Source organism: Varanus komodoensis, unplaced genomic scaffold, assembly GCF_004798865.1.
Source record: "Varanus komodoensis strain SLA01 unplaced genomic scaffold, ASM479886v1 scaffold91, whole genome shotgun sequence".
In the NCBI taxonomy this organism is placed as follows: domain Eukaryota; kingdom Metazoa; phylum Chordata; class Lepidosauria; order Squamata; family Varanidae; genus Varanus; species Varanus komodoensis.
Window position 1 is genome coordinate 475278 of NW_025336610.1, and position 27114 is coordinate 502391.

General features: G+C 64.6%; 2 protein-coding genes across 7 annotated transcripts in view; one reads left to right on the plus strand and one right to left on the minus strand.

Moving 5' to 3' along the window:
• XNDC1N (XRCC1 N-terminal domain containing 1, N-terminal like) overlaps positions 1 to 10836 on the minus strand; it is a gene marked incomplete at its 3' end in the record, with an annotated part of 21231 nt that extends 10395 nt beyond the window's left edge. The window contains exons 1-12 of the mRNA XM_044418601.1: positions 10762 to 10836; positions 9052 to 9181; positions 8439 to 8577; positions 7139 to 7294; positions 6886 to 7046; positions 6610 to 6686; positions 6241 to 6449; positions 5230 to 5308; positions 4128 to 4300; positions 3416 to 3660; positions 1663 to 1848; positions 1265 to 1362 (exon numbers count right to left, since the gene is read on the minus strand). Coding sequence (XP_044274536.1) covers positions 1265 to 1362; positions 1663 to 1848; positions 3416 to 3660; positions 4128 to 4300; positions 5230 to 5308; positions 6241 to 6449; positions 6610 to 6686; positions 6886 to 7046; positions 7139 to 7294; positions 8439 to 8577; positions 9052 to 9096 — 1568 coding nt within the window. The remainder of the gene's footprint in view (positions 1 to 1264; positions 1363 to 1662; positions 1849 to 3415; positions 3661 to 4127; positions 4301 to 5229; positions 5309 to 6240; positions 6450 to 6609; positions 6687 to 6885; positions 7047 to 7138; positions 7295 to 8438; positions 8578 to 9051; positions 9182 to 10761) is intronic.
• A 492-nt stretch (positions 10837 to 11328) lies between these two features.
• RNF121 (ring finger protein 121) lies at positions 11329 to 26431 on the plus strand. Of its 6 annotated transcripts, none has more exons than XM_044418569.1 (9): positions 11329 to 11415; positions 15887 to 15924; positions 17423 to 17564; positions 18943 to 19097; positions 19927 to 20034; positions 21998 to 22118; positions 23335 to 23468; positions 25019 to 25119; positions 25965 to 26431. In XM_044418569.1, the coding sequence occupies exons 1-9, from the start codon at positions 11359 to 11361 to the stop codon at positions 26360 to 26362; spliced, it is 1254 nt and encodes a 417-aa protein (XP_044274504.1). In that variant the 5' UTR covers positions 11329 to 11358; the 3' UTR covers positions 26363 to 26431. The 6 variants fall into 6 exon arrangements, with proteins under 6 accessions (XP_044274504.1, XP_044274499.1, XP_044274500.1 ...); XM_044418564.1 differs by having other exon boundaries at positions 21995 to 22118; positions 25019 to 25120; positions 25977 to 26229; XM_044418565.1 differs by having other exon boundaries at positions 25019 to 25120; positions 25977 to 26228.
• The last annotated feature ends 683 nt before the right edge of the window (positions 26432 to 27114 follow it).

Here is a 27114-nt window from a genome sequence, read left to right on the forward strand (position 1 = left end):
GAGGGCGAGCGCCACCCTTGGTTGCATAGCCAGAAGTGTGGCTTCTAGATCAAGAGAGGTATCACTACCACTCTACACGACTCTGGTGCGCCCGCAACTGGAGTATTGTGCTCAGTTTTGGGCCCCTCATTACAGAAGGGATATAGTCAGGTTGGAGTCAGTGCAGCGAAGGGCCACAAGGTTGGTGGCCGGTTTGCAGGGGAGGCCAGATGAGGCGAGACTGAGGGAACTGGGTCTCTTCAGCCTGGAGGAGACTCAGAGGGGATCTGTTGGTGACATACAGGTATGTGAGGGGATGTCACATGGAGGTGGGTAGAGACCTGTTCTCTCCTGCAGAGGAAGACAGAATGCGCTCCAACGCAGCAAAGCTCAGGGACCCAAGGTCCAATTTGGATGCCAGGAAGCACTTCCCGACAGTCAGGACCCCGAGGGGGTGGAATGGGCTTCCACGGGAGGTCGTTGAGGCCCCATCGGTGCGGGTGTTCAAGGACAGGCTGGACGTCCACATGGTGGGCATGTCATGAGCGGAGCCGACTTAAGCTGGGAGTCAGATCAGATGGTCCAGGAGGCCCCTTCTGACTCGCTCTGTTTCTATGTTCTGTTACAAGGTCCATCCTGTTGGGGATTTCTGGGAGTTACCCCAGCCCAGTGGCAGGAACCCAAGTGAGGGATCCGGGCTGCGTTGGGATGCGCTGAGGCGCACAGCCAGCCCTCCCCTCTGGGTGCGCCTGACTCCGTGCTCTTGTGGCAAAAAGCGGGGTTCCTCCATGTGGGGGGCACCACGCTGGGGAAGGCGGCTGTGGGCCGCCAGGCAATGGAAAGAACGGGTCCAGCAGCTCCGGCAAATTACACCTCCCCTGAGCAGGCTCATTCCCCGCTCAGTAATTAAGTCCCTTGCAAAGCACTCCCTGCCCTGCGTGGGGCAGAATCCGCAGCTCAGAGGAGCAGGTGGGAGGCAAATTAGCCCCCTGGGGCAGCAGCAGGTGGGGGAGCACATGGGGGGGTGCTCAGAGCAGCCCAGCCCAAGCCAGTACACTGCCGCCTGACAGCAGCTGCCTGGGGAGTCAGGCGGTTCCTGCCCACAAAACTGGGATTTGGCTGTGCAGCACCGAGCACCCAGGTGTCCTCAGCCAAGCAGCCCCGTCCCAGAACTGGCCCTCTGGCGCTGAGGCGTATGTCCAGAGGTTCTCTAGCGGACTGGCTCGGGTGCAAAACCACCTTCCCGAGAGCTCCCTGGCTGTGCCGACGGCTGCTCTGCACGCACTCTCTCATAGCACTTCTAGGGTGCTGCTCCTCAGACCCGAACCCGAACCCTTCGGAGGTCAGTGCCGAGGAGGGCAAGATGGGGGAGGCAGGAAGTCTCTGCGAAAGGTGGAAGTGGGGCTGGAAAGCACCGATCCTGCCCGCCCGCTGCACCCAGACAGAGGGCCTTGGTACTTTGCAGGCGGCCCAGGTGGGGCGCCGGTGGCCAAAGGGAGACGGAGCGGGCAGCTGGGCCCAAATATGGAGTGTGACGGCGCCTTTTCCACCCCCCTCCCTCGGCTGGCCTGCCCTCCTCTCCTCCTGCAGGGCACTCGATCTGCAGGGCCACCGGGCATCGGCAGGGCCGGTCCCCCAGGAAGGGCAGCAGAGCCGGGCAGCGCCGGCCCAGCACGCACTCACCGTGATGCCCTCGTAGTCCGCCATCGTGCCCGCGGGGGAGCCGGCGACCGGTGCTCGGGGCGCCTTCCCCGCTGGACCCCGAGGCGGCGGGGCCCGGCCGGGCGGCTCTGCTGCTTCGGTGCCGAGCCGGGAATGCCTTGTTTTTCCCCGCCAGGTGCCAGCAGGCAGAAGAGCAGCCGGTCCCGCCTGCCAACGCCCAGGGGGCCGGGTTGCCACACGAACGGCCTGGCCAGCCTCCAGCAAGGTGTTTATCCGCGGCAGCCCGGCTGGCTCTCCGCTCCCACCTCTCCAGGCTCTGCCGCTCAGCCTGCCAGGTGCCCTGAAGGGGCCTCCGCCTCCCGGAGGCCCAGGGCCCGGGGCTCTGCCTGTGGGATTTCAGGCGGCAGAGCTGGCCTCCCTGGGGCCCCGAGCTGCCTCTGCCGCTTGCTATCCCAGCAGGCGACCAGCTTTGCAGAATGGGGGGGGGGCACGAGAGGCTGCCCGAAGGGCCTCATCCTGCTCCCCACGTGCTGCCCGAGTGCAGCCCCTGGCACAGCCAGCGACCCAGCGACGCGCGGAAGGGCACGTCCCGCTCCCCCGGAGGCACTGGCACTGCTCCACTGTGGGACATGCTCCAGGCCACATGCCCCCCCCCCCCCGGAGGAGCAGGAGGCCACGGGCCACATCCTGAGCCCGCTTCCTCGCCTCCCAACAGGACAGGTGGAAGATGTGGCCTGGGTCACCCGGCAGAGCGGCTCCACCCACCACATGCCAGCAGCAGCAGGATCCTGGCTCCTGCCCACGCCCCCTGGAAGCCTGCGCACGGCGGGCAGAGCCTGGAGCAGCAGACGCCGCCGGGGCCCGCAGCTCCCCGGCCTCTGCAGGAGCAGGCGGCCCTCCAGCCCCCGTGCTCCCCGCCACCCCCCCCCCCCCCCCCCGGTTCACGTGAGCCGCCCTCGCGGCCTCCAGGGCCCAGCCACTTCCCCATCCCTGCCCACCGACACGGACGAGCGCGCCACAGGCCCGGAAGAACCAGCACAGCCGTTCAGGGTTTTGGCATCGAGGCGCGATCGTGCGGGCGATTTTTCAGAATGGCATTTTCGCAGACTGGGGGGCCTGGAAGATCCCCTCTCGCAGGACGGCCTGGCCACACTCGCCCGACTCGGAAAGGTGAGTGCACGGCAAGGAAAGAAGCGTCGCAGTGGGAGCGTTCTGGCTGATGCCTCTGTTCAAAAGACTGTGTTTTTAATCGTTAAATGAAATGCTGAACAGAACATTCCTCAATTATTAACAGCAAACATCACTTTTAGGAGCCGTGGGCTAAGCTCGTCTCCACAGGACCGATGTGAGACATCCGGAGTGCTGCTCCAGCCCTGTGGACATCTTGCAAAGGTTTTCTTTCCATCTTGGTCACTCATGCCACTAGTCCACATGGAGAGCATGCACTTGGCTTCCCGGCTCTCGCGGGAGCGGGACAAAGGGTCTAGTGCTGACGGCACCCGAGCCCCACGCCAGGAGCCAGGAGCGCTTTATCTGGGAGTCCCGAGGGGCGGTGGGTGCTGCGGGCAGTCCCAGAGTCAGGCCAGCTCTGCAGCCCCCGTCTCGCCTCCGCCCCTGCAGCTCCGGGAGACTTTCGCACGTGATGCTCGCTCCGCCCCGGGCCAGGTGTGCCTCTAGATGCCGGGCCGGGCGCCCTCAGCACCGCAGCGCCCTCGAGGCCCCTCCGCACCAGGCTCCCGTCTGGCCGTGCGCCAGGTGTGTGCTAGGCCAGGGCCAGGGGGCGGCTTGCGAGAGGCCCTCCTCCGTCCCGCCCGCCGTCCAAGGCCTCGTCCTGCTCCCCGCAAGTGCTCGCGTGACTCTCCACGTGCACCGCAGCGTACGAAAGCTGGCAGATGGGGCAGGGAACCCAGGCCTCCGTGGGCTCGTCCCACGAGGAGGAAGGCGAGGCGGCGCCGGCTCTCTCGTCCGCTTCTCCGCAGCCCGAGGCATGAGCGGGCAGGAGGCTGGTGGGAAAGCGGCCTGCGAAGAGCGGGCGGAGATGGAGAGGCTGCCCCTGCGACCAGGGCAGCGCTGCTCGTGCCTCCCCCCCGCGGAGCCGCGGCATCTGCACGCCCCCTCCCGCGATGGCCTGTGCCCTGCTCCTGCAGCTGCACCGCCCCAAAGCCAGCCCGGCCACCAAGACACCGACCAGAAAGAGCTGGCAAGGAACGCCAGCAGAGGCGGCTTCAAAGCCCGCCCTGGCCTTCAGCCCGAGCATGCCCGGGCCTGTGGGCTGGGGGGCACGTGTGCCCCCACGGCACGGAGCTGTGTGTGCTCAGGGCAGAATTCAAGCAGGCCCCTGGCCAGGGCCACCTGAAAGCCCTCGAGGGCACCTTCGCCACGGGGCACCCGGCCTCAGCAGGCCTTCCGGCCTCGGCAGGGAACCGGGGAGGGCGGGCTGGGGGGGGGGGGAGCACTGCACCAGGGCCTCGCTTGGCCTTACTCACCGGCGCAGATGGGGCACGTGCCAAAGCCCACGTCTGACCCCCGTGGCCTGTTCCCGTCCTGCTCCTCCTCCTCGCTGTCACCCTGCACGTTCCTCAGCCTTCCCCTCTGGCCTTCAGTTCTCCTCTCCCTTCGGGACCCGTTTCGAGACCTGGCAGAAGGGACTGCCGGGGACCTGTGGAGAGTGCTCGTTTTGAAGGTTGTCCGGCTACTGAAGGCTGCTAATGACACATTGTTTATGTAAAATTACTTTCCTATCCCTTTTATCCCAATGGCTCACAAAACCGCCTTTATCAATTGTCTTTCATGAATGCTTTACAGCAGAATTTAGAATTCACGGAGCAGAATTTAGCTCAAGTTGGAACTCTTCCAGCCTTGGCAAAGTCTCAGCGGCCGACGCGGCACTTCCAGGGGCCCAAGCTCTGCCTGGCACCGCGAGTCGCGACCGGCAGAGCTGCGCCCAGAACGGCAGCCAGGGAAGGTCGTGAGCACGGGAGCCGCGACGGCCCGGCAGTCCAGCTCCGGACCCTGGGCCAGCAGGAGTTTTCAAGGGCTCTCCGGAGGCAGGTCTGTGCCCAGCAAGCCACAGAAGCGCGACTGGGCCGGCAGCCAGGCGCGCCTGCAGCCGGCCTGAGAGCCCCAGGTCTGAGCGGGAACGGGCGGAACACCCGATTCAGCTGCGCAAACACACGCCTGGCCGCCACTGAGCCTGGGCATTCAAGTTCGGGACTGAATCCGGAAGAGGAGGAGGAGGGAGGAGGATTTCTTCGTCAAGCAGCTTAACATAGCTGGAATATGTCCTCTAAAACGCCAGGACTCCCCGAAGGATGGAAACACGAACAAGAGCCAAGCCGAGCCACCGCTCCAGGCGACCCGACCGTGCGCTGGGGCCTTCGCAGGGAGCAAGAGGCGCCTGCACAGGATGCGTCCGTGTTCCCTGACCTGCCTTTCCAAAGTGGGAAGACGTGGCCGGGGGCTCGCCCGGCCAGCCAACCAGCCCATGCCGCCCCTTCGTCGTTCCAGCACCCAGCTTTCGAACCGGGAGGTGCATCCCATAAGGGCTCCTGGAACCGGAGGAAGGGGATGCAGGCGCGGCCCAGTTACCTCTCCAAGCCGCGGCTGGTTCCCCTTCTTCTACTTGCTTTCAGTCGCTCTCTTCTCACGGGCAATTCCTGACCGGACCCTGCAGTATAAACCAAACCAGCAACGGTATGTGGGTCGGAAGGGCATATCTGCCACCCGCCTCTGCAGAGCAGCCGTGCGCCAGGCGTCCCCGAACGGACCGCTCCCACGGTGCGGACGGGGGATCGCCAGGGGCCCAAATCACCTGCCGCCACCGCAAACCCACCACGAGTCCGTCAACCAAAGCGCTGGCAAGGCCCCGTAGTCAGACCGCCACACTGGAGCCCACGCAAACCCTTGGGGTGCCGCTGGACACGGCGTGGGCCACGGAGAGCTGGGTTCAAACGCCCAGTGCCACCGTGTCCTCGGGCAGCCCCGGCAGTCTGTGGAAGCCCCTCTCGGTCAGCCACCAACCGTCCCCAGGGATGCCCCCTGCTGGCTCTCTGGCTGGCAGAAAGCAGCCCTGGGAAGTGGGGAGAGGGGGGCGTGCAGGGCCCCCTTCGGCCCACGTACGCTATTTTTGGACATCATAACCCTACCGGCCTGCCCCGCAGGGACTGCAGCGCCTGGGGGGGTGCGTGATTTCGCTCAAGAAAAAGGCACGGGAGGGCCCCTCCCTCCCCGGCTGGGTCGGGCGCCGGGCGCCACTCGCGGCTCTCGGGGAATACGCCCAGCTTGCCCGCAGCCGCCCTGCCAGGGTCGAGTGAAGGCTGAAATAAGAGCAGCCGGCGCCTGCAGGGGCTCTGAGACCACGGTGCTCTCCATCCCTACGCCTGGTCTCCTCCTAAGCCGAATGGCGTGTGGCGTGGCGGGCGGGCGGGCAGGCCGGGGGGCGCTGCAGTGCCGCCGCCCCTCTCGGCCGGGGGAGCGTGTCTGGAGCCGTGCTGGAGCGGCCTTGGGGTGCCGCGGCCGGGCAGCTGAGGTGTGGCCGGCGCGCTCCGAGCAGTCGGATCCTTGGCAGTCCCTAGCACTGCCCTCCGAGAAGGCCCTTACGCGCTGTGGGGGGACCCCGAGAGGCACTCTGGGCCGGTCCCGGCGCGACGGCGCTCACGGCCAGGGGGAAGACCCTCTTGCGGGCACTCGCCGCCTTCAGCACCATCCTGGCCGGGCGGCTCATGCAGGCAGGACTCCGGGGCTCAGGGCTGGAAGCGGGATCCAGCTGCTGCAGGTGGGTTCTCAGCGCTGCTTCCTCCTCACTGCTCCTGCAGACAGAGCGAGGGGCAAACATACTCGGCTCCAGAGGACATGATCCAGCCTCCAGTCCAGGGGGAGAGTGCGGGGGCCCTGAGCCGGGGCCTTGTCCCTGAAGCTCTCGAGCGAGGTCCCATTACTGACGATCAGCCCATGCAAGAAGGGACTTACGGTGCCGTTTCCGGGAAGTACGTCCGACAGATGGCCGCATTAGAGAGCCATGGGCTGCTCTTGAGCTCGGGAGGAACCTGTGGGCAGCAAAGGGAGAGACGCTCGAGGGATCCAGTTTGAGCGATACGAACAACGGAAGGAGAAAGCCAATGAAAGGCTGCAGCCTAGACCCCGGAGCTTTTCCTACAAGGCCCAATTCAAGCACTCCAAGCCCTGGCTGCCCGGAAAAACCGCGGCGGTATCGCCCTCGCCCAACGGCCTCTCACAGGCCCGCACCTGGCTAGCGGCAGCCGGCTCCGCTGTGCTGTCCTCTGGGTCCAGCGGAGTGCGGACGCAGATGAAGGCGAGGCCAAACTGCGTGTGCCTGTTGAAGGGCTGGCTGCAGGTGAGCCGGACGCGGTCCCACTTCTCGGCCCGAGCCGAGGCCAGGAAGTCCCCTGCGGGCAAGGCGAGGAGGCGCTCAGCAAGTCAGCCAAGCCGCCGAGAGCGCCTGGGGGCACCCGCGGATGCGTGGCGCCCACTTCTTTACCTTCTTTAAACATCCGGACCCCGGAACGGTTCCTGTCCAGCTTGGCGTCGGCAGGCGCCATCAAGGCGGTGGCGGGCAGCAGCGTGCGGTAAGGCTGGTCCCGCGGCCAGGAGGACCGCCCCACGTCTATCTGAAGGAAGGCAGAGCCGCAGTTCCCTGGAGACGCAGCAGAACAGACACTGGCACCCGAGGACTCTGCCCTGGCTCCCGGCCAGACGGCGCCCCTGCTGGCACGGCCCCCCCGTGTCCCGCAACAGAGCCGGGCTGCCGCGGCGCCACGGATTGTCCACAAGCACTCCAACTGCTCAGGGCCTCTCGGCGCTGTCATTGCATTTCGCTGCTTTGATGGCACAACGCCGACACTCCCCTCTGTGGAAAGCCACGGCTAAATCCCAGAGGCAGCCCCCCGGCCGCTCCCTGGGCCCCGAAGAGGCAGGCACGGGGGCTGGCTGGGCTCGGCACCACGGGAGCTTATTTTCCTCCAGATGACGACTCCACCCCCAGCTCAGCGCAGGACACCCTCTCAGAGGGCTGCCCAGTTGAATGCCTCTGGCATGGGAGAGCCCACCGCCCCCCTTGGTCCCTGGTTCCATTGCCGTACTGCTCTAACAATCAGGAAGGTCTTCCTGGTATGTATGTATGTATTTTATTTTATTTAAAGTATTTATATGCCGTCCTGTTGCGAAAGCCTCAGGACGGCTCACATAGATAAAATACAATAAAATATAACATAAAATTATCGACCCAATCGATATCTATCCACAGTCCGGCTTCCTGCAAGTTGAGCCTGTTATCCCATGTCCTGCACTCAGGGATGATCAAGGAGAGACCCCGGCCCTCCTCTTTGTGCTGGTTTTCCAAGGACTGGAAGAGTGCTAGCATGTCCCCCCGCCCCCCGCCCAGGCTTCCCTCCTCCGGGCTCAGCATGCCCAGTTCTTTCCATCTTGCCTCGGAGGGCTTGGTCCCCGGTCCCCGGATCGTCCTTGCTGCCCTCCCCTGAACCCTTCCCAGCTTGCCGGCACCTTCCTTCAGCGGTGCTGCCCGGAACGGGATGCAGGACTCCAGAAGAGGCACAACCAGTGCTGAGTCAGGGCGGATCTAATACCTCATGGGATCTGGAAGCGATACTTCTATGAAGGCAGCCTAAGACGGCAGTTGCCCTTTTCGCAGCCACATCACATGGTTGGGCCACCTGTAGCTTGACTCTTGATGCATTCTGCATTATTGCTGGGCCCACGGAGAAACAGCCCCGCACACGGCGCTGCGCCCGAGCGAGCCCGGCACTCTGCGGCTCCCTCACCCACGTCGATGTAGCTGATGCGACACGCTCGCTCCAGCTGCAGCTCCGCTTTCAGCGGCCGGCTCCGATCGCGTGGGCAACAGAGCCAGGGCCGAGGGCCTTCTTCGCGAAGCAGGTTCTCCACTGGGTGCTTGGGATCCTGCCATGGGATAAGTTGGGGGTGGGGGGAGCAGGGGACCGAGGAAAGAATGTAAGAACTTGTCCCCCAGCCCTGGCACAGAGAAGCCCAGGAGGTTCCAGTATGGAAAGCAACCTCCTGCTTCTCCCGCCCAGAGAAGCCCCCGGAAACACGCACATGACGCCCAGTGAGACCCCAGGAGTGGGAGGCAGCTGAGGAACAATGTGGCCATGATCTGCCTCTTTCTGCCTCAGGGCAACTCTTGGTAAGGGAATTAAAAGCAATAAAGCAAGTAGTTACAGTTTGGAACCAAAAGAAGCTAGGCATGCCAAGTAGGAAACTGCCTTTTAAACTTTTGCTTAAATTTGCAACTATAGCTTTTCCTATTGTTACATGGTTGTTAATGTGCTGATATACTGCATGTTTTAAGCTCAACTTATTTCCTAATGAAGAATCCCACAAATTCTTAGAAAGCCAGAAAAGCAGAGGAGGTACCTCAGATGTGAAAGACACGATGTATTTGACCTTCACAGGGGCCATTCCCTCCCCTTCTCTGGTTGCCTGCCGTTGGCCACAACTTTCACCGGCACGTACGAGGCATCGTCTTTGCAGGTTGCAGCTGGTCCTGGAAAAAGAGATGTGAATTAAATGTTCAGATGTCCTTGCCAACAAAGGCACCCCCTCAGTTCCCTCCTGAATAGATACCCCACAGCATCTCCCCATGTGCATTTGCTCAGAAATAAGCTTGCTCAGCATTCCTGGCAGGGACTGCAGTCCCGTGGATGCTGAACTTACCTTCGGGGAAACATGAGCAGGACTAGACAGCCATGTGCCACTGCTGTTTCCCCCACATTGTATTGTTGACACGGTGCTGCTGCCCCGAGCCTTCAACTGATCTCTGACTCATGAATGAAAGCCCCCCAAACGTCCCATCCTGGCCAACCCTCCCCAGCTCTTGTCAATTCCAGGCTCTGGCTCCCTTTACGGAATCGGCCCATCTTGCATTTGGTCCTCCTTTCCGTCCTCTCATGACACGTCTGAAGTACAACAGCTTCAGGTTTGTAATTTGGTTCCAGGGCAAATCCTGACTGGACTCGATCCAAGACCCGCTTGTTCATCTTTCTGTCAGCCCGGTGTATTCACAAAGCCCGTCTTGAGCACCGTGTTCAAACATACCCATTTTCTTCCTTGTCCACTTTCTTCACTGTCCAGCTTTCATATCCCTACAGAACGATCGGGAGCACAACAGTGCAGATGATGCGGGCCTCGCTCCCTAGTGACACCTCCGTTCACCTGATCTTATCTAGCTCTTCCATAGTCAAGGTTTTTGTTTTCTTGATGTTCAGCTGCAGTCTTGCTTTTGCACCTCCTTCTTTCAATTTCATAAGGAGTTATTTCAATTCATTGCTGCCTTCTGTGAGTAATACAGCATCATCCCATATCTTAAATTATCAATGTAACTTGAACCAACTTTCCTTCCTTCCTCTAATACTAGTCCAGCTTTCCTTATGATATAATCTGTGGACGGATTGAACTGGTAGGGAGATAAAATACTCCCTGATGTTTTTGCTTACAGGAAACTATTCTGTTCTCCATATTGTGTCGTAACAGCAGCTTCACATGCACGATGCAGCTCATGCGCTAGGCAAGCAAGTTGTCACTAGGACAAACACCCCCCCACCATTTCTTTCACGACCACCCACACGTGCCTGGGGACCACACAAGGTCCCTGCTGCAGCCCAGAAGCACAGACGGCTCTTCGTCTGAAAGCCTCTGGTACGCTCCAGAAGCCACCGCTGGCTTGCAGTATGATCTCCAGCGCCGCCTCCTTTTGCAACCCCGCTCGACCCCGGGGCCACGTCCCCCGCGGCATCGCGTTGCGGGCGTGGGGAGCAGCGCCGTGGCCCCCCTTCCGCACCCCCTCCCGGGAGGGCCGGTCCTTTCGCTCGCCGTACTTGCCGGCATCGCGCGGCTCGGATTCGGCTTGCTCCCTTCCACCCGCTTGCGCCGCTCCGCGTCCGCGGCCTTCTCGCCTCTTCGTGGCAGCGGCGAAGAGGTGCAGCCCGGGCGCGGCGCCCACCCAGACACCGCTCGGGACGGCCCCGGCCGCCACGCGAGCCGGCCCGCGGACGCCGCCCCGAGGCGCGCGGGCGGGGGATGATGGGTGCTGCGGGACCCGCCGCCCCCCCCCCCCCCGGAGCGCACCTTGGGCGCCGAAGGGCCGCGGCGAAGCTCCGAATCTCCCGCCAGGCCCGCCGCGCGTGACGTAACGCGCCGCTTTCCCATTGTCTTCCGCTTTGGGGACATGGAGCGTTCGCAGCCCGCGCCGCCGCGGCGCATTCTGGGAGTAGTAGTCCTCTTCGCCCCGATGTCGCGGGAGGCGGAAACCTTTCCAGGGAGCATCTCTCAATCTCCCTCTCACGTATAAGCGCAAACTCAGGCCGCGTGCCCCGCAGGCCATTCCCGCGGGGCCGCGCGGCGGCGTCTTTCGGAGCAAGCCCGAGAAGGCGTCACCCGGCTGCGCCCTCCCGCTCAGAGGCCCGTTTGCGCGCAATGGCGATCCAGCACAAGTCAGACGCGCCCTCGCGCCCGGCGCAAGCCGTTCCACTTTCCCTCACGTCCGAGCGCTTGGCCCCGCCCCCGCGTGGCTTCCCATTGGCCCCTTCGAGCCGAAATCTCCGCCTGCCGATTGGTGGAGCGCGAGCCGGCGGCGGGCGGTGATTGGCTGGCGTCGGCGGAAGCGCGTTGGCCACCTGGCCGCCGTCTGACGGGCGGGCTGCCTGGCTGGCGGTGAGGGCCAAAATGGCGGCGGTGGTGGAGGTGGAAGTGGGGGGCCCGCTGGAGCACGACCTGGAGGAGGTGAGGCGCGCCGGTGCGGGAGGGCGGAGGCGGCGCCCGGCTCGAGGAAGAGCGAGGACACCGTTTGGCTCGTTCGGGGTCTTCGTGGCAGCCTGGCCTGCGCCAGCGTCCTTCGAGCGGGGCTGGACTACAACTCCCATCATCCTCCAGCCTGCCTCCAAGGGGGTGGACCCCCAGTATTACCTGGCCAGCCCTACTAGGGTTTGCACTGGAAGCTCTAGTGACCCTCTATGGGGCGCCTTTTCTATGGTCTTGGACTACACTTCCCATCATCCCCAGACAGCCTCCAATGGGGTCGATTTAGAACTGCCAACATCTCCCAGCCAGGATAGTTGTAGTTCAGCCTCTCTGGAGGCTGACTGGCTAAGGCTGGAAATAACTGTAATCCAACCCCCTCCTCATGGCAGCCCTGGGAAGCCAAGCAGGCTGGTGCCTGGTCGCTCCCGGAGTGTCATGGGGCTTGGCTGGCCCCAGCCTGACTCCCTTAACCACTGTGTTTCGTGGTGTGACAGTTGTTGGTGCCAACTGGTGGAGTGCCGCTGATATGAACGGACCACATGTAGCCAAAGCAAGGAGACGTGTCCCTGCCCTGAGGAGCTTACAATCTAAAGATTGTACAGCAGGGGGAAGAAGATGGAGCCGAAGTCCATAGAGAAAATGTATTTAATTGTGTTTCCTTAAGCTTGGTTTAAAGTTGGGAGGGGGTCCAAGATTGCATCTGTTAATTAGAAAAATCAAGAGTTCATTTCTGTGCAAGGAAGAGGAGTGCAGAAGTCAGTGTATGTTGGACCAGCCAGAAGCTGCTTTGGTGAGGAATCACCCTTGCCTTGCTTTTCCTGCTGCCTTGCTGCTGGCTGGCCCATCTGGACGAGCATACCTCTTCTCGCGGTGGCGTACGCTTTGTGTCTCATTGCTTCCGACCTCGGCCCCGAATTCCTGGCATGGTCCATGTGGTGCAGCCTCCAGGGGACCTGCCCGACAGTCGCTTACCTTCATGCCTACCATCTGATGCATGCAGCACTCTGTAGTACAGGGGTTTCTTAAGCTTTCTAGGAGCTCGCATTGGAGGATGAAGGGGCTGAACTCAGAAACAGCCACAAATGAGCTGCAATGGAACCCGTTGCCCTGGGAGGCGGAGGGCTCTCCCACACTGGAGGCAGCTGGACGGCCCCCTGCCAGGAATGCTTTAGCTGGGAGTCCTGCATTAGGCAGGGAGCTGGACTGGATGGCCTGACCAGTCCCTCACAGCTGCACACCTCTGTGATTCTAGGAGGGGGGCTCAGTCTTCACAAGGCTTGCCGTTTGTATGCATGCTGCCAGGCAAAGTCATGGGCCCCGTGCGACTTGGGAACCGGGTGTTCCAGGGTGCCTGCACCAATGTGCTGCCCCTTGTTCAGGACCTGGAGGGGAGCAGGAGATGGCGGCAGGTCATATCCTAGTGTAATGGACGTTAGGACTTGATGGAGAGGGATAGACCTTGGTCTGCCTGTAAGTAGGGCTGCTGATAGAAAAATGTTATTCTGCTGCTTTGGTACACAGCCCACAGAGATGTGTGGGGATGGAAGCAGCATCAGTAGCAGCAGTTGCTGAGCAAATGCTGGGTTTTTGGAACTGGGGAGTTTCTGAGGTTGGTGCTGTGGGCCACCCACACCAGGATGGGCAAGATCCCTGTACATGTGGCTTGGAGCTGGAACCTGCCTGGCCCACGTGGGTTGCCAGTGCACCTTCAAGGTAGCTGCAGGGTATTTGGACTATCTTAATGGGCCTTGGGAGATTGCTGAACCGGCAGGCTGCTGGGCTTCCCTTCCTCTCGCCCAGAAAAGTTTGCAGCCACTTTGCTTGTCAGGCAAAGACATTCCTGCCGAAAGCCGTTCCTCCTCCGCTAGCTGAAGCCGAGAGACCTGGCCCACGTTCCCCCCGTGGAGCTGTAAACACGAGGCCTGGAGCAAGTCATGTTCGGCTGCCGTCTCATGTTGCAGGAGGAGCAGCTGCCCGGCCTGGATCTCTCCCTGTTGCCGTGCGCTCCCTCCTCCTCGCTTGTCCTTTTGCCCTCTGAAAGGTAAGCTCCTGCAGCCCGTCCGCTGCCACGTGCAGCCAGGGTGGGGCTTGCATCAGCCTTGCGTGTCCTCCCCGTTGCTCCTGGAGTCCCACCACCTGCGGCTCACATTAAGGGTCTCCTGGCATTTCAGGCACAACTCACCTGTGTGCAGCGACGCTGGCGATGCGCTCTGCCCGCTGGACCAAAGCCCCCCAGCCTGCCTGCGCGCAGTGCCTCATTCTCCAAAGCAAATCTCCACATCTGTGGCTCTGCAGGCTGCCCGGGGCTCCTCTTGCTTTGCCCCCTGCCTGCAGCCCCTGCCAGAAAAGGCGTCCCACGCAGCCCTGGCTCTGAGCTCCAGGATGACGAGGAGGATGACTTGGACGGCAGCTCCATGCACACGTACCTGGGAACCCAGTGGATCCTGTTTCGGAATGCGCGTGCCCAGGGTGGCATTAGGAGATGGCTGCTCTCTCCTTGCCCCGAGAGATCCTTGGACCTCTAACAGGATTCGCTGGGCCCAATTCCTGTTCTCGCCTGGGCAGCTTTTATCCTCGCTTTGGACAGCTGGGCCTGGCAGCCCAAAGGCGCTGGTGCCTGCACTCCGCAGGAGCATCCTCCTATCGGCCCGGCACAGACACTGCTTGAAGAGAACCTGGGGGAGGTGGTGTTGGCGCCTGTCGGTGGATCAGGCCCCATCACGCAGCAGGGACAGGCACCCCGTTGGGCCACCTGCTTAGTGGATGCAGTTGCTTGCAGAAGCGCAGGCTGGTGATCCTGCATGGGAGTCACAGAAACAGAGGGAGCCAGAAGGGGTCTCCCGGGCCATCTAGTCTGACCCCCGGCTCCAGCCAGCTACGCTCACGACATGCCCACCATGTGGACGTCCAGCCTATCCTTGAACACCCGCACCGATGGGGCCTCAACGACCCCCCGTGAAAGCCCATTCCACATTCTCAGGGTCCTGACTGTCAGGAAGTGCTTCCTGGCATCCAAATGGAACCTTGGCTCCCTGAGCTTTGCTCCGAGGTTGCAGCCACTTTGGTTGGGCAGCCAGTTCGGTCACCGCAGCCAGCGTGGCCAGCCAGGGGAACTGGGATGAGGCAAGGGCAAGCCCAGCCTGCTCGGAAGAAACCCCGCGATGCTTAGTGGAGGGTCAGGGTGGTGGTCTCCCCGTTCCTGCGAGTGAGCTCACAATGGGGCGGAATGCCCAGGACTGGGACAGTTCTCTGTTTCCTCTGGAGCGCTGTGTTCAACCGCCGGGTGGGCAGGTGGGCGGCCTTTTGCAGGGCTTCCGTGTGGGCGGCTCAGCCGTGTCTGTCTGCCCATGGAGTCTAGATGGCTGTCCTAAAGGTGAGGTTGGCTCCTGGCAGCATCGGCGGCCTCTTTCAACACGGCTCAGGATTCACCTAAAACAGAGGCTCCTTCGGGCCGACAGACACTTCGAGGTGCCGCGCGACACTTGGTGTTCCTGGTGTTGTCGCAGGCTAAAGCGGCAGCCCCTCTGCAACTTGGACGACAGTTCTGGGACGGGTGAGGGGCTTCCGTGCCTAGGCCTGGCTAAGGCGAGGCAGCGGATTGCACTGTGTGGCTCTGATAGGCCGTTCTGCTAAAAAGGGGAAAGGGAATTAGCCTTAACGGGGGAGATGAAAATCTAAAATCCTTCTGGGGCTCTGCAGCCCCTTCTTGCCTTGTGCTGAAGGGTTCAGGTGCCAGCTCACTTTAGGGCCAAAACGGCAATGAGATAACAGTCGTTATTTTAGAAGGGCCAGGGAGAAAGTGTGTAGTACAACCTTCCCCACCCTGGCAGCCTTCAGAGGTGCTTGGACCATGACGCCCAGATTTCCCATCCAGGAGGGCCTGGGCCACGGCCGGGGAACTCTGAGTGTTGCAGTCCAAGCGTGTCTGGAAGGCACAGGGTTGGGGAAGGCTAGTGCAGCAACTTGCACGCAAAGTTAAACTAGCAGGCACTCTTATTAGGAAAAGCGCTTGGCTCGCCAAATGCCATGTTGATTTCTGTTGTTTTAAAGCCCAAAGCGAAGTGGCTTGTTTGGCCATGAAGCAGATGAAGGGCTGGGGGGGCACAGAGGGGCCTTGCCACACCACTCAGCAGCGGAGCTCAGGAGGGCACGGTGGGGAGAGGCAGCTGGAGTGCCCCCCCCCCGCATTCTCCGTGCAGCGCAAGAGGAGCGCCCCGCGCACGGCTCGTCCCGGCCGTCGGGGGGCACGTGCTCCCGCTTGCAGAAGGCGAGGCTCCTCCGCTCCTCGGGTGGCAGCTGGAGGGCAGGCGCTGGCAGCCCACGGGACCGCGTCCCCTGGGGCCCGTGGATGGCCAGGAACTGTTCGGCTGAACGGCCCCCCCGGCGTCCCCCCACCAGACGTGCGCGTCTCTTTCAGGCCGGTGCTGCAGCTGCTTGTTCTTCTCTCCTGCAGGTCGACCTGTCACACCTGGGTCCAGAGGAGAGATGGAGGTGAGTGGAGGGCCGCCCTGACCACCGGCTCCTGGGGGCATGGGCACTCGCCCCGAACACGTCCTTTCCTTCTCAGGGAGCGGGAGGCCACGTTCCCGGGTGCAGCACGATTGTGACGGTTGCAGAAGGGGGCGGGAAAGGTGAAGCGGCCCCTCTTGGCTGTGCTGCTGAAGGCCGCCCCCTGCCCCTTCTCCCCCCTGCCGCCAGCACTCCAAACCCCTGTTGTGGAGGCCGTCGTCCCATTAAGCACTCACCTGACCCCGACCTCCTTGCGGACAAGTGAGCAAGCGAGCAGGTGCAGCCCGCTTCCACATGGCTTCACGTGGAAGCAGGTGCGTGGCCAGAGAAGGGGTGCCCCACAGCACGGGGGGCTAGCATAGGGGACTGGGGCAGGTTTCCGTGCTCCTCCACCCGCCCCCAGTGGGGGGGCAGCGGCTGCAGGCTGCGCGGCAAGGCTGCGGGTGGCCCTCTTCATGCAGCCTGCTCCAGTGCCCGGGCCACGGGGGACGGCCGCCCTCAGCGCTTCCAGCTGTGGCGTGGGTGTGCAGCCCCCCCCGGCCCCCTGGATGGCCGCTCCTTGTGCCCCTCCTGCTTGTGCATTTCAGAAGCACACCTGCGCGGCCCACGTGTCCACCTGAGCAAGGCTGGGCCCCGGAGGAGCCCTCCAGGCAGCCCCTGGGGCGGCTGGCTGAGCGCCTCCGGGGACATCTCAGTCTCAGCCACCCCTTCTGCTGGAAGGACGCCCCAGAAGCCTTTCCCGGCCACGATTCAACCTTCCCAGTGGACAGTGTTTGCTGGGAGGATGACAAAGCTTGCAGAACTAAAACCCAACACGAACAATTAAAAATCTAGCATACGGCACAAATATTCAGGAGTAAAATGTAAAGGAAAACAGCACCAATACCCCCCAGCACAAGGGTTCTCTCTAGAACAAGTGGCACTGGAGGCCCCCCCCGTATACAGATGTCGGCCACCCTTGCAGCGGCCCCCCCCCGGCCGCTCGGAGGCAGCCTCGGGCTGCGGCCCCAAAATTCCACTGTAAGGGCAGGAGTCCTGCTGTGTGGCTGCGTGCTGCTTCCCCGAACGAGCACCTTGGATCGAGCCGGGTGCGTGGCAGCGGGAATCCCCCAGGGGGGTGGGGTGTGGCCCCAGGGGGTGCATCGGCCGTACCTCAGGCGGCTCCTGCCGCTGTGGCCGATCGGCCGGGGCAGTTGTGGCCCTTCCCCACAGAAGCGGCGGCACGCTGGGCGAGCGGGTCCCTGCCGCGGCCCAGGGAGGAGGAGGGGGCTCCGTGGGTGCCGGGCGGGACGCGGTGGGAGGCCGGCTGAGGCGAGGGCGGCGGTGCCGGCAGGAGGCACGGGCTTCCGCCGCCGCTCGGCCGTTTCGCCGTGCCCCGCGGCGGCCTTCAGGCGCAGAGGCGTGTGGCCGGGTGCCTCGGGCGGGCTGCGGGCCCCCTGCCCTGGGCTGCCAGGCCTGACCCGCCACCTTCTGCTTGCAGGGTGGAGCACGCCCAGATGCACGCCAAGCACCGCGGCCACGAGGCCATGCACGCCGAGATGGTCCTCATCCTGATCGCCACCCTGGTGGTGGCCCAGCTGCTCCTGGTGCAGTGGAAGCAGAGGCACCCGCGCTCCTACAACGTAAGCCTCCGCCGGCCCTCCCGGGCGGCCCTCCCGGGTAGCCCCCTGGAGGCCCCCGCGCACCGTGGGCTGAGGGGAGCGGTGGCCCCGTGGCCAGGACCCCTTCTGCATCGGGCGCTCTCGCTCCGGGCAGGCCTCTCCCTGTGTTCGCAGGGGCCATGAGGCCCAGGAGCGCAGGGGCGTGTGCGGAGGACAGCCAGGCCTGCTGCCCACAGCGCTCCGGGGGCCCGGCCTGCGCCGGCTCGCTGGGCAGCAGAGGCGTTGGGTGGCGCTGTGCCCGCTGGAGCCAAGCGGCTTGCTTTCGGAGCTGCCCCCTGGGCGCACTATTTCACTGTTGCTCCCAAACTGAAGCGGGAGCCCCCACACACCCGGGGAGCTGTCCCTGGGCAGCTCCATGGGCTCGACGGAGACAGGGCGAGTGCCCTTGCTGCGTGGGCCGGCAGGGCCCCTCTTGCTCCTGGGTGTCCAGTGCAGTGAGCCCCTTCGTGCACGGATGGGTGTCTGCTTTGGGGTGGCCGGGGGGTCAGCAGGCCCTGACCTCCGCTTGCCCAGGTGCCCACAAGGCTAGTGTTCCCACCACCACAGTGGCTCGAGCTCCGGCTGCGGAGCGGCCCTTGAGCACCTCTGAGGGACAGCAGCGGTGAAGGGGCAGGCGGTTTGGGGTGCCTTGGGCAGCGAGAGGGAACCCCCGGCAGCAGGCTGCCTTTTCGCCCCCCCTTCCCCAGCGGCGCTCCCCACAGGGGCGGGAGGACTGACCGAGGCCACCGGAGAGCCACTTCCCTGCATGGGGCACTCACAGAAATGCAGAAAGAGAGCGAGCCAGAGGGTCCTCCTGGGCCATCTAGTCTGACCCCCGCTCCGCTCATGACGTGCCTGCCACGTGCACATCCGGGCTGTGCTCGAACGCCCTCGCCGAGGGGGCCTCAGCCGCTCGGGGCCGCAGGGCTCAGCGGGAGCACGACGAGGCACGTCTGGCCGCTCCTCCTGTGGGGAGGGACCTTCCTTATCCCCAGCCCAGCTGCCCTTCTCCCGCCGGGGGGGTGAGCTTCGGGCCCTGCTTTTAGTGTTAACCGGCCAAAGCCGCTGGCTCTGACGAGAAATGTGGCAGATTGTGCTTGTGCTCGTAGGAGATCTGGGGAAGCTGGCCTTCCTCGTGTCGCCGGGCGCCAGCTTGTGGCTGTCTTGCCCCGGTTCCTTGCTGTGAGCGCGGACGGCTGCCCCGGGACACTCGCCGTGACGGGCCGGGTGGCTCGGAGGAGCAGGGCGGGCGCTGCGGGTGCGGCGTGCAGTGCAGGACCCCCGCGTCAGCGTCCCGGGGACCATGCCCCGGCCCTCCCGCCTCCGAGCGCTTCCCTCGGGCCGGGTCGTGTCGTTGCAGATGGTGACGCTCTTCCAGATGTGGGTGGTCCCGCTCTACTTCACAGTCAAGCTGCACTGGTGGCGGTTCCTGGTGATCTGGGTGGTCTTCTCGGCCATCACTGCGTTCGTCACGTTCAGGGCGACTCGTAAGCCCCTTGTGCAGACCACCCCCAGGTGAGCGAGAGCCCCTCGGCGGCGGGGGGGCAGGGGAGCGCTGCCTCCGCTTTGCTTCCAGCGTTTATCCGCGCAAGTGTATTCGTGGGCTTCTCTGCACACGAAACGCGGCTGCTTCCTCCCGTCGTGGCTTGTGGCAAATTAGTTGATTAAGAACAGTCTCATTCCTTGGCAATTCCAAGTGAGTTAAAATCAGACTTTTAAAAAACCCTTCAAAATATTAATATTTTGTGAAAATCTCTTTGTATTGATCCTTGTAATTGCTGTTTCTGAACTCTGATCGTGCTTCCGGAGTTTGGGTCCAGTATTCAGGAAGCAGGAAGGCTGCCGTTTGGACCCCGTGAGCTGAGGCACACGCTTCCAGCCAGAAGCAGGGGAGAGCGTGTGATGGTCCTTCGTGCTGGAAATAGGTTGTGGCACCACGTTTTTGGTGTTCAAAGTGTGGGCTGCGAAAGCTTCTGCCATAATGCAGTTGTTAGTTTTTGTTGTTCTCCAACGAAGGTGCACCAAGAACTGTGCAGGTGACCTGGATTCTGGTTTTGTACGAACAAGAGCCAGTAAGGGAGGAAATGTGCATCGTAACACATTGAAAAATGGATTTGAGCATGTCCAGTGCCTTGATTGCAGACCTGTTGTTTTGCTTGAGGGCTTTCACAACAGGGTGGACCGGGCCATTTTTTGTGCCAAAGGAAGGCTGTACAGTAAAATTCCCAGCTCTTTAGGAAGCAGAAAACATTTTAGGCTCCCGATGTTTTAGCGTCCCCTTCTAACAGTTGCCTCTGCTGTGCCGTTGTTTTCCTCGCTTCCCCCTGCCCTGCCGTGCCCCCAGGTTGGTGTACAAGTGGTTCCTGCTCATATACAAGATCAGCTACGCCGCGGGCATCGTCGGGTACATGGCCGTCATGTTCACCCTCTTTGGACTGAACGTGCTATTCAGGTGAGCGCTTCCGCCTGTCCGTGGCGTGGCAAGAGGCCACGTGGACTGCGAGCCCCGGCCAGCGTGCTGCGGACTTCCCGTGGCCCCCGCAGTCTGTGGCACGCACAGGCGGCCTGTGGGCGGGCCAGGCGCAACTCCCTGGGGTGCAGGAAGGGCAGCTGGGGAGCGGGGTGGGCACGTGGCCTTGCCTGCAGCGGGTCCGCCGGGCACGGTCGTGTGTCCCCAGCGTGGGGGGGGCATCCGCTGGGTTGCCTGGGTGCTTGTCAGCCTGGCGGTGGCCCTGGGCCCGATCCCTGGGGCACGCCCAGCTCCGGCAGGGCACCCACTGGGGCTGATCCCCAGGGCTGTTCGCGCAGCTGCCCTGGCCAAGGAGGGCTGGGTGCGAGCTGCCCCGGGAGGTTGTCCCACGGGGCTCGCCAAGGCGCAGCCCCGTTCGGCCACCGGCCACAGCCTCCCCTGTGCTGCCGCAGCGGCCGTGAGCCGGCACGGATGGAGGTGGCCCGCTGCCCAGCCCGTTCCTCAGGCGATCGTGGCTTCTCAGCCCGGGTCGCAAGACCGGCCCCAACACAAGCGGGAGCCCGCAAACGCCGCTGGAACAGGGCTCTCCCAGCCAGGCCGGCCTGGCCCCACTGGCTGCGCACGCGTTGCAGGGGTGGCCCGCGTTCCCGGGAGCCACGCTCCGCCTGAGGAGTCGCACGCCTGGCCCCTCCGGCGTTGCCCGAGATGCTCGCCCACGCTCCACGCCTCACGCCTGGTCGTCCCACTGCTGCGTCCAGGCGTGTCGGCCTCCCGCAAGCTCTGTCTGAATGCGGACGGGCTAAGTGAGAGCGGGGCGGAGCTGCAGGCGGGCGCCCAGGCAGTCCTGTGGGGCACCTGCTGGGGCGCTCCCCTTCTCCCTTCTCTGTGCGCCTGGGGACCTTTAGTGTCCGTTCGTTTGGCTGGTCTGGTTTGGTAGAATGGGGTGTGTCCCCCGCCTTTCTGGCAAGGAGAGGGCGGCTCGCACTCCCGTGCTTGGGCCAAGGAACTTGTGTAAAACAGCAGGAGGACAAATATGTTAAAAGCACAAGAGAAAAAGCAGGAGAAAAACGGCACCAGGCCGGCACAGCCGCTGGCATGCTCAGGGCTCGAGCCAAACGCCTTGCCGGCCAGTGCAGGCGAGCAGAGGGGCCGGAGCGGCCCTCTCGGCAGGGAACTGCGGAGCCTGGGGCAGCCACCGAAGCAGCGCTGGCCACAGAAGGGGTCTCTCGAGTGCTGAGGGGTCTCCTGGCGGAGCCCCGGAGCCCCGACCTCGGTGCCTCTGTTGCTTAGCCCACCCCGTCAGGGTGACGATCAGACCTGAGCGAGATCTGTGCCAAAGATCCCGGGTTCGTGGCGAGAGGGCCCCGGGGCGAGGGGGCGGTGGGAAGGGGGAGGACAGAGGGCCTCCACCAGGGGGTGCCCTGGAGCTGGGCTTCAAATGGTGGGAAGGCCTTGCGTGGCTCTTGCCTGGATTCCGGAAGTCTCTGGAGAAAACCCTGTTCGCACATTCAGCAGGGGCAGAACCTGCTTTGTTGCAGAGAGAATCAAACGTCTCGGACTGCCCACTCTTGGTTCCACACTCACACTGTGGAATGCGCTTGTGTGCTGAATTGCGTGGAGCGTCTGGCACAAGAAGCAAGAACGCAGAGCGTGAAGGGGAGCCACGCTGCGGCCCTTCCGGAGCACACGCCCCGAGCGCTGCTCCGCAGCCGTGGGAATTCAGCCAGGGCAGCCCCTGGCAGCGAGCGCCGCCTGGCGGGGCCCCACCGCTTGGGCCGACATGGGGCTCCCGGGCCACCTCCTGAACACGCCTCTCCCTGGAAGGGGCTCGGCTGGGGCTGGCTGGAAGGACGGCGCACCGGGACCCCAGGAGGCCGGCGGAGGGGCAGAGGGTGCGCCGTGCCGTCCGCCGGCGCACGGCTGACCCACGGCTGTTCCCCAGTAGGATCAAGCCGGAAGATGGGATGGACTTTGGAATCTCACTCCTGTTCTACGGCCTCTATTACGGAGTCCTGGAGCGCGACTTTGCGGAAGTGTGTGCCGACTACATGGCGTCCACCATCGGGGTAAGACTTGCGGGTCCCACACTCGGGCCGCCCTCGGCTTCTGCGTCCTCCGGAAGGAGCCCTGAGCCAGGACGCCTCAGCGCAGCTGGTGTGGAGGCGGCCCTCCCGTCCCGGCGATTCCCGGCACTCGCAGCTCAGCCCGGGCGGTGGGCCCCGCAAAGCGGTCCAGGCGGCTGCGCTGCCCCGCACTTTGCTCACACGCCACTCGGCTCTGTCGCTCCGCACGCCTGAGCAGATTCCCCCTTCCTTCCTCTTGCGAGGACCCAGGAGGCCGCTCAGCCGCCCCACTCTGGGAGCCAGGCGAGGCCGAGCCCGGGCCCCTCGGCTGGGCCGCTCGGTCACCCCGGCTCTCCATCCCTCTGGGAGGAGCCCGGGTCTGTCACGCCTCCCCATTCGAAGGCCGCTGATCCCACGTGGCGGGAGCTGCCTCGAGTGGCCCTCCGTGGCCGCCCACTGGTCAGGCCTGGCGGCGTTCCTGCCCCCCCCCCTTGGAATGCCCGATCCGTTTGTCCGATCTGAACGTTCCTTCTTCCATTTTGCTTGCTCCTTAAGGACTTTCCCCAACTTGGCGCCCTCCAGAGCTGTTGGACTGCAGCTCCTACCAGCCCAGCCACCATGCTTATCCTCGGCCGGGGATGATAGGAGCTGCGGTGCAGCCCACCCGGTGTGCTCAGCTGGGGAAGGCTGCTGCAGATGGAAGGCGAAATTTGACTCGCTGCCTGTACCTTCCTGATTTCTTATTTATTTAAAATGGTTATGTGCTGTCCCAGTACTGAAAGTCTCCGGATGGCTTACCGAACACCCCTTGATGCTCAAGTCCCCGTCCCTCGTGCTTCCTCGGCATGGCCCCTGCGGCTTCCTCCTCCTCTCCTCCTCCCAGTAGTCCGGGGGTGGCCAGGCTGAGGCCTCGGCTCGCCGAAAGCCCTGTGCCTGAGCCCTCCGGGTCCCGTCCAGCGCGCTTCGCTGGGCCACGCAGACTCAGGTGTGCGCGTGAGTCGGGAGCCGCGGCCTGGGCCCCCACGCGCCTGCTGAGCCGCGGCCCCCGTGCTCAGGTCTGCCCCCGCAGTCCTCGAGGGGCAGAGCCGGGAAGGAGCCGCCGGCTGCCCCCGGTGCCCCCGTGCGCTGGGGGGGAGCGCAGGGCGCGTGGCAGGGGACCGGGAGTGGCCTCACGCCGGTCCTCCGTCTCCCGCCCCGCCGGCCGCTGCCGCGCGTGCAGTTCTACAGTGCGTCGGGGATGCCCACCAAGCACCTCTCGGACAGCGTGTGTGCCGTGTGCGGCCAGCCCATCTTCGTGGACGTCAGCGAGGAGGGCATCCTGGAGAACACCTACCGGCTCTCCTGCAACCATGTGTATCCTTGGCGGCCCGTCCGGGCGGGCCGTGGCGCGTGGGAGCCACTCGAGGGCCGAGCCCGCCCGCTGCAGGGCCTCCCGGCAGAGGCTTCCTGGGGGGGGGCTGGGCAGAGGCGCTGCCCCCCGGGAAGGCAGCACCTCCGGGGCAATTTGGTTGTGCGCCAGCGGCAGCCCCCCCCGTCCCCATCCAGCCAGAAGCACAGATGGGGGGCAGCATTCTTGCTCGTGGGCTCTCAGGAGGGCGAGGGGGCAGCCAGTCCATGGAGGGGAAGGAGCGTGGTTTTGCTTTTGGCCCGAGCAGGCGGCCCCTGCCCCGTGGCAGCAGCCCCGGTGTGCCGTTCAGTTCACACAACCACAAGAGGGGGCCCTTTCCACTCTTCCCCGGATTCTCCCGGATCCCCATGTTCATTGCTGCTCCTTCGAATGTCATCGGAAAATCAAAAGTGTGCATTTTGAACAGAAAAATACCCATTTTTAAAATGCACCGAAAAGGTGCGCTTCCTCCCATAGAGGAACTTGTGGAAGAGGCATCCTTTTCGAGGGCGAATAGAAGTTCCTTTTCTGGAAGACACGCTCCCGGTTGCGCTCATGGCCTTGAATGGGGCGTGCTCGCATGCTTCGTGAGCATGAGTAGCGTCCACAGGCGTTCTGGACTGAGAGTCCGAGCTTTAGGAGAGCATTATGCATGTCAAGTGGAAATGCTGAGCGAGCGGCTGGCCGTGCTCTTGAGCCCAGGCGCTTTTCGGGCAGGCTGGGCTCCCTGCCCCTCTGTGGAGCCCGCGCAGTTTCCAGGCCGCTGCTGGCGGAGACGCTGCAGCTTGCGGTTGACGCTGCCAGTCCGATGAGGCCACCTGAGCGCTGGTGGCTTTGCGGCTTCTTCGAACCCGTGCCCAGACATAGAAACATAGAAACGGCACGTCAGAAGGGGCTTCCGGGCATCTAGTCTGACCTCCGGCACCAGCTGGTTCCGCTCATGACATGCCCACCATGTGGACGTCCAGACCTTTCCTGATGGGCCGCCTCACTGCAGGGCCCTGGGATGCACGTGCGAGAAGGCGTGGCGGGGATCCGGCAGAGCCCTTGCCCACGAGGCGTGCCGTGCCGTGGGGTGGGAACCAGAGGGATGCAGCCCCCCCCCCCCCCGCAAAAAACTGGCCGGGCACGAAGGACCAGCATCCCTGCGCCGGCGGCAGGCCCGGGCACCCCCGTTCTGGCTGCCGTGCGCAGGGCCCTCACCGTGGGGCTGTCCATACACCCCGCCCCCTGTGGCTCCCCTGTGGCTGCCGCAGAGCAGGGCTCCCCTCCCGGGCACGAACAGCTCGTCCCCACTCGGGCCGGAGAGGGGCCGTGGGGAGGTGCCGGGCAGAGCGCAGGAGCGCCGTGGCTGGAGTGCCCCCGGCCGAAAACGCATGGCCCACGGAGCTGGCGGCCCTCCGAGCCCAGCAGCCCCGGGATGGCCTGTGGCGCCCCCCCCCCCCCGTGCCAGGGGTCCCTCGCCCATGGCTGCCCCCCCGCCGTGAGCGTGTCCCTCCTTGACGCGCCCGCCCAGCTTCCACGAGTTCTGCATCCGCGGCTGGTGCATCGTGGGCAAGAAGCAGACCTGCCCCTACTGCAAGGAGAAGGTGGACCTGAAGCGCATGTTCAGCAATCCGTATCCTTCCTGGCTGTGTGGGGGGGGGCTGGGGGGTGACCTCCGGGGGGCGCTCTGCCGGCAGCTCAACGGGTTTATACCTGGCCGTGGGGCCTGTGCTCCAGGGGGGCCACGGGGGGGGCACGGGGGGGCACGGGAGGGTTGGGTCCCCCCCTCCGCCCTTCTACTCAGAGGCTGGGTCCGTCCCTCCCCCTGCTGCCAGGTGGGGAGGGGGAGAGCCATCTCCTTGCCAGCGGGCCCACATTTGAGGGGAACGGTTGCCCCGGGCAGGGCACGGCACGGGGGACTTGGCTGTGCTAATGGGCCGAGCCCGAGGTCAGCCGAGGCCGGGAAGGGCCTTGGGGCAGCGTGGCCTCGGACCGTCCCTCGTCCGCTGGCGGCCGCCTGGCGCTGCTAGTCCCCGCACAGCTCCCCGGGCCGCCCGGCGATCGGGGGGGGGGGGTCTGGCCGCAGCCCCCGCAGCGTGCCTCGTCCCAGGAGCAGCCACTGCCTCTTCCCGAGCGCCTCCTTGAAAGGGCCCGGCAGGCCCGGCGGGGGTGGAGGGCAGAGCCCCGTCTTCCCACTCCCGCACGTCCCGGCGTGGCTCTCGTGCTCTGGGCTCCCACCTCGCCGGCACGTGGTGCTCGCGGCAGAGCGGGGGGCCGAGGGGCTGCTTCTGCCTGCCGGCCAGGCGGCTGCCCTCCCTCCGGCCGGCCGGGACGGCCGTGGAGGGGCCGCGCTCCGTCGGCCGTGCGTGGGGCCCCGTCTGGGCGGCCTCGCTGCGGCCCGGTGGGGCTGCGCCCCGTGCGTGCCGGCAGCGGGGCCGGGAGGGGGGCCGCCCGCTGCCGCGCCTGCTTCCTTAACGCCCGCTGTCCAGCTGGGAGCGGCCACACGTCATGTACGGGCAGCTGCTGGACTGGCTGCGCTACCTCGTGGCCTGGCAGCCGGTCATCGTCGGCCTGGTGCAGGGCATCAACTACGTCCTGGGGCTGGAGTAGCCGCGCTTCCTCCCGCCTCCGCCGGCACGCGCCTGGGAGCTCGCCCACGGCCCGCGTGGCAGGGGTGGCGCGGGGGCCCGGCAGAGGCGCGGCGCCACCACTCGCCTCTCGGGGCCGCGGCCCCTGCTCGCCCGGCTGGACTGGCCCGCTGGACCGGAGGGACTCCGCACGAGGCAGAGGGCGCCGACGCCGCCAGTGCCGCCGCTGGGTTGGGAGGGAGAAGGGCCCGTCTTTTAAAGAAAGTTATTTTAATGAGCATATTTAAAATCTTTTTATTGCCGATGTAAAAGGAGGTAGGTTTTCCTTGCCCCTCCCCTCCCCTCCCCTCCCCTCCCCTCCCCTCCACTTCCTTACTCGCTCTGGAACGAAGCAGCGGCAGCCGCATCCCCCGCCCTCCTCTCGCTGCCAGGCCGTCCCCCGTGCGGCCGGGCCGGTCCGCGCCCTCCAGCCCCACGGATGCAACGCCTCGGCCCGGCCCTGCTGCGCCTGCATGCTGCCCAGGCTGGGGGGGCCGAGGCCCCATGCTCAGGGGCGGCAGGGCCTCCTTTGCGTGGCCCCCCGGGTGCAGGGCCTCTGGCCCAGGCTTTGGTGAGGAGGAGCCGGCTCGGCTCGGCTCGGCCTGGCCTGTGGGTCTGCTCCTGCTCAGGGAGGGCCTGCCCCTCTGTCTTGCACTCCCCGCCCCCGGGCAGCCGTCCTTTCTGTGGCCTGGTGCGTCTCCGCGGAGCCCCTGCCCAGGCTGTCCTGCCCACTCGCCCCAGACGCTCGGGTGACGCTGGGCACGTGCCCGGCGGGGGAGGCCTGGCGGAAGAGGCGGCAGCGGGATGCCCCTTGCCGGCGGCGCTTGGGCACGGCCAGGGCAGCGCGCCGCTTGCAGCTGCCTCGGTGTCGGCACGGGCGCGGAGCTGCCGGCTCGGGAGGGGAGGCGCTGGGGCTTGGACCAAGGGCTCATGGCTGCCCGGAAGCCCCAGCGCGCCATCCGGGGCTGTGCGTGCGCCTGGCCTGCACCTGGAGGGAGGG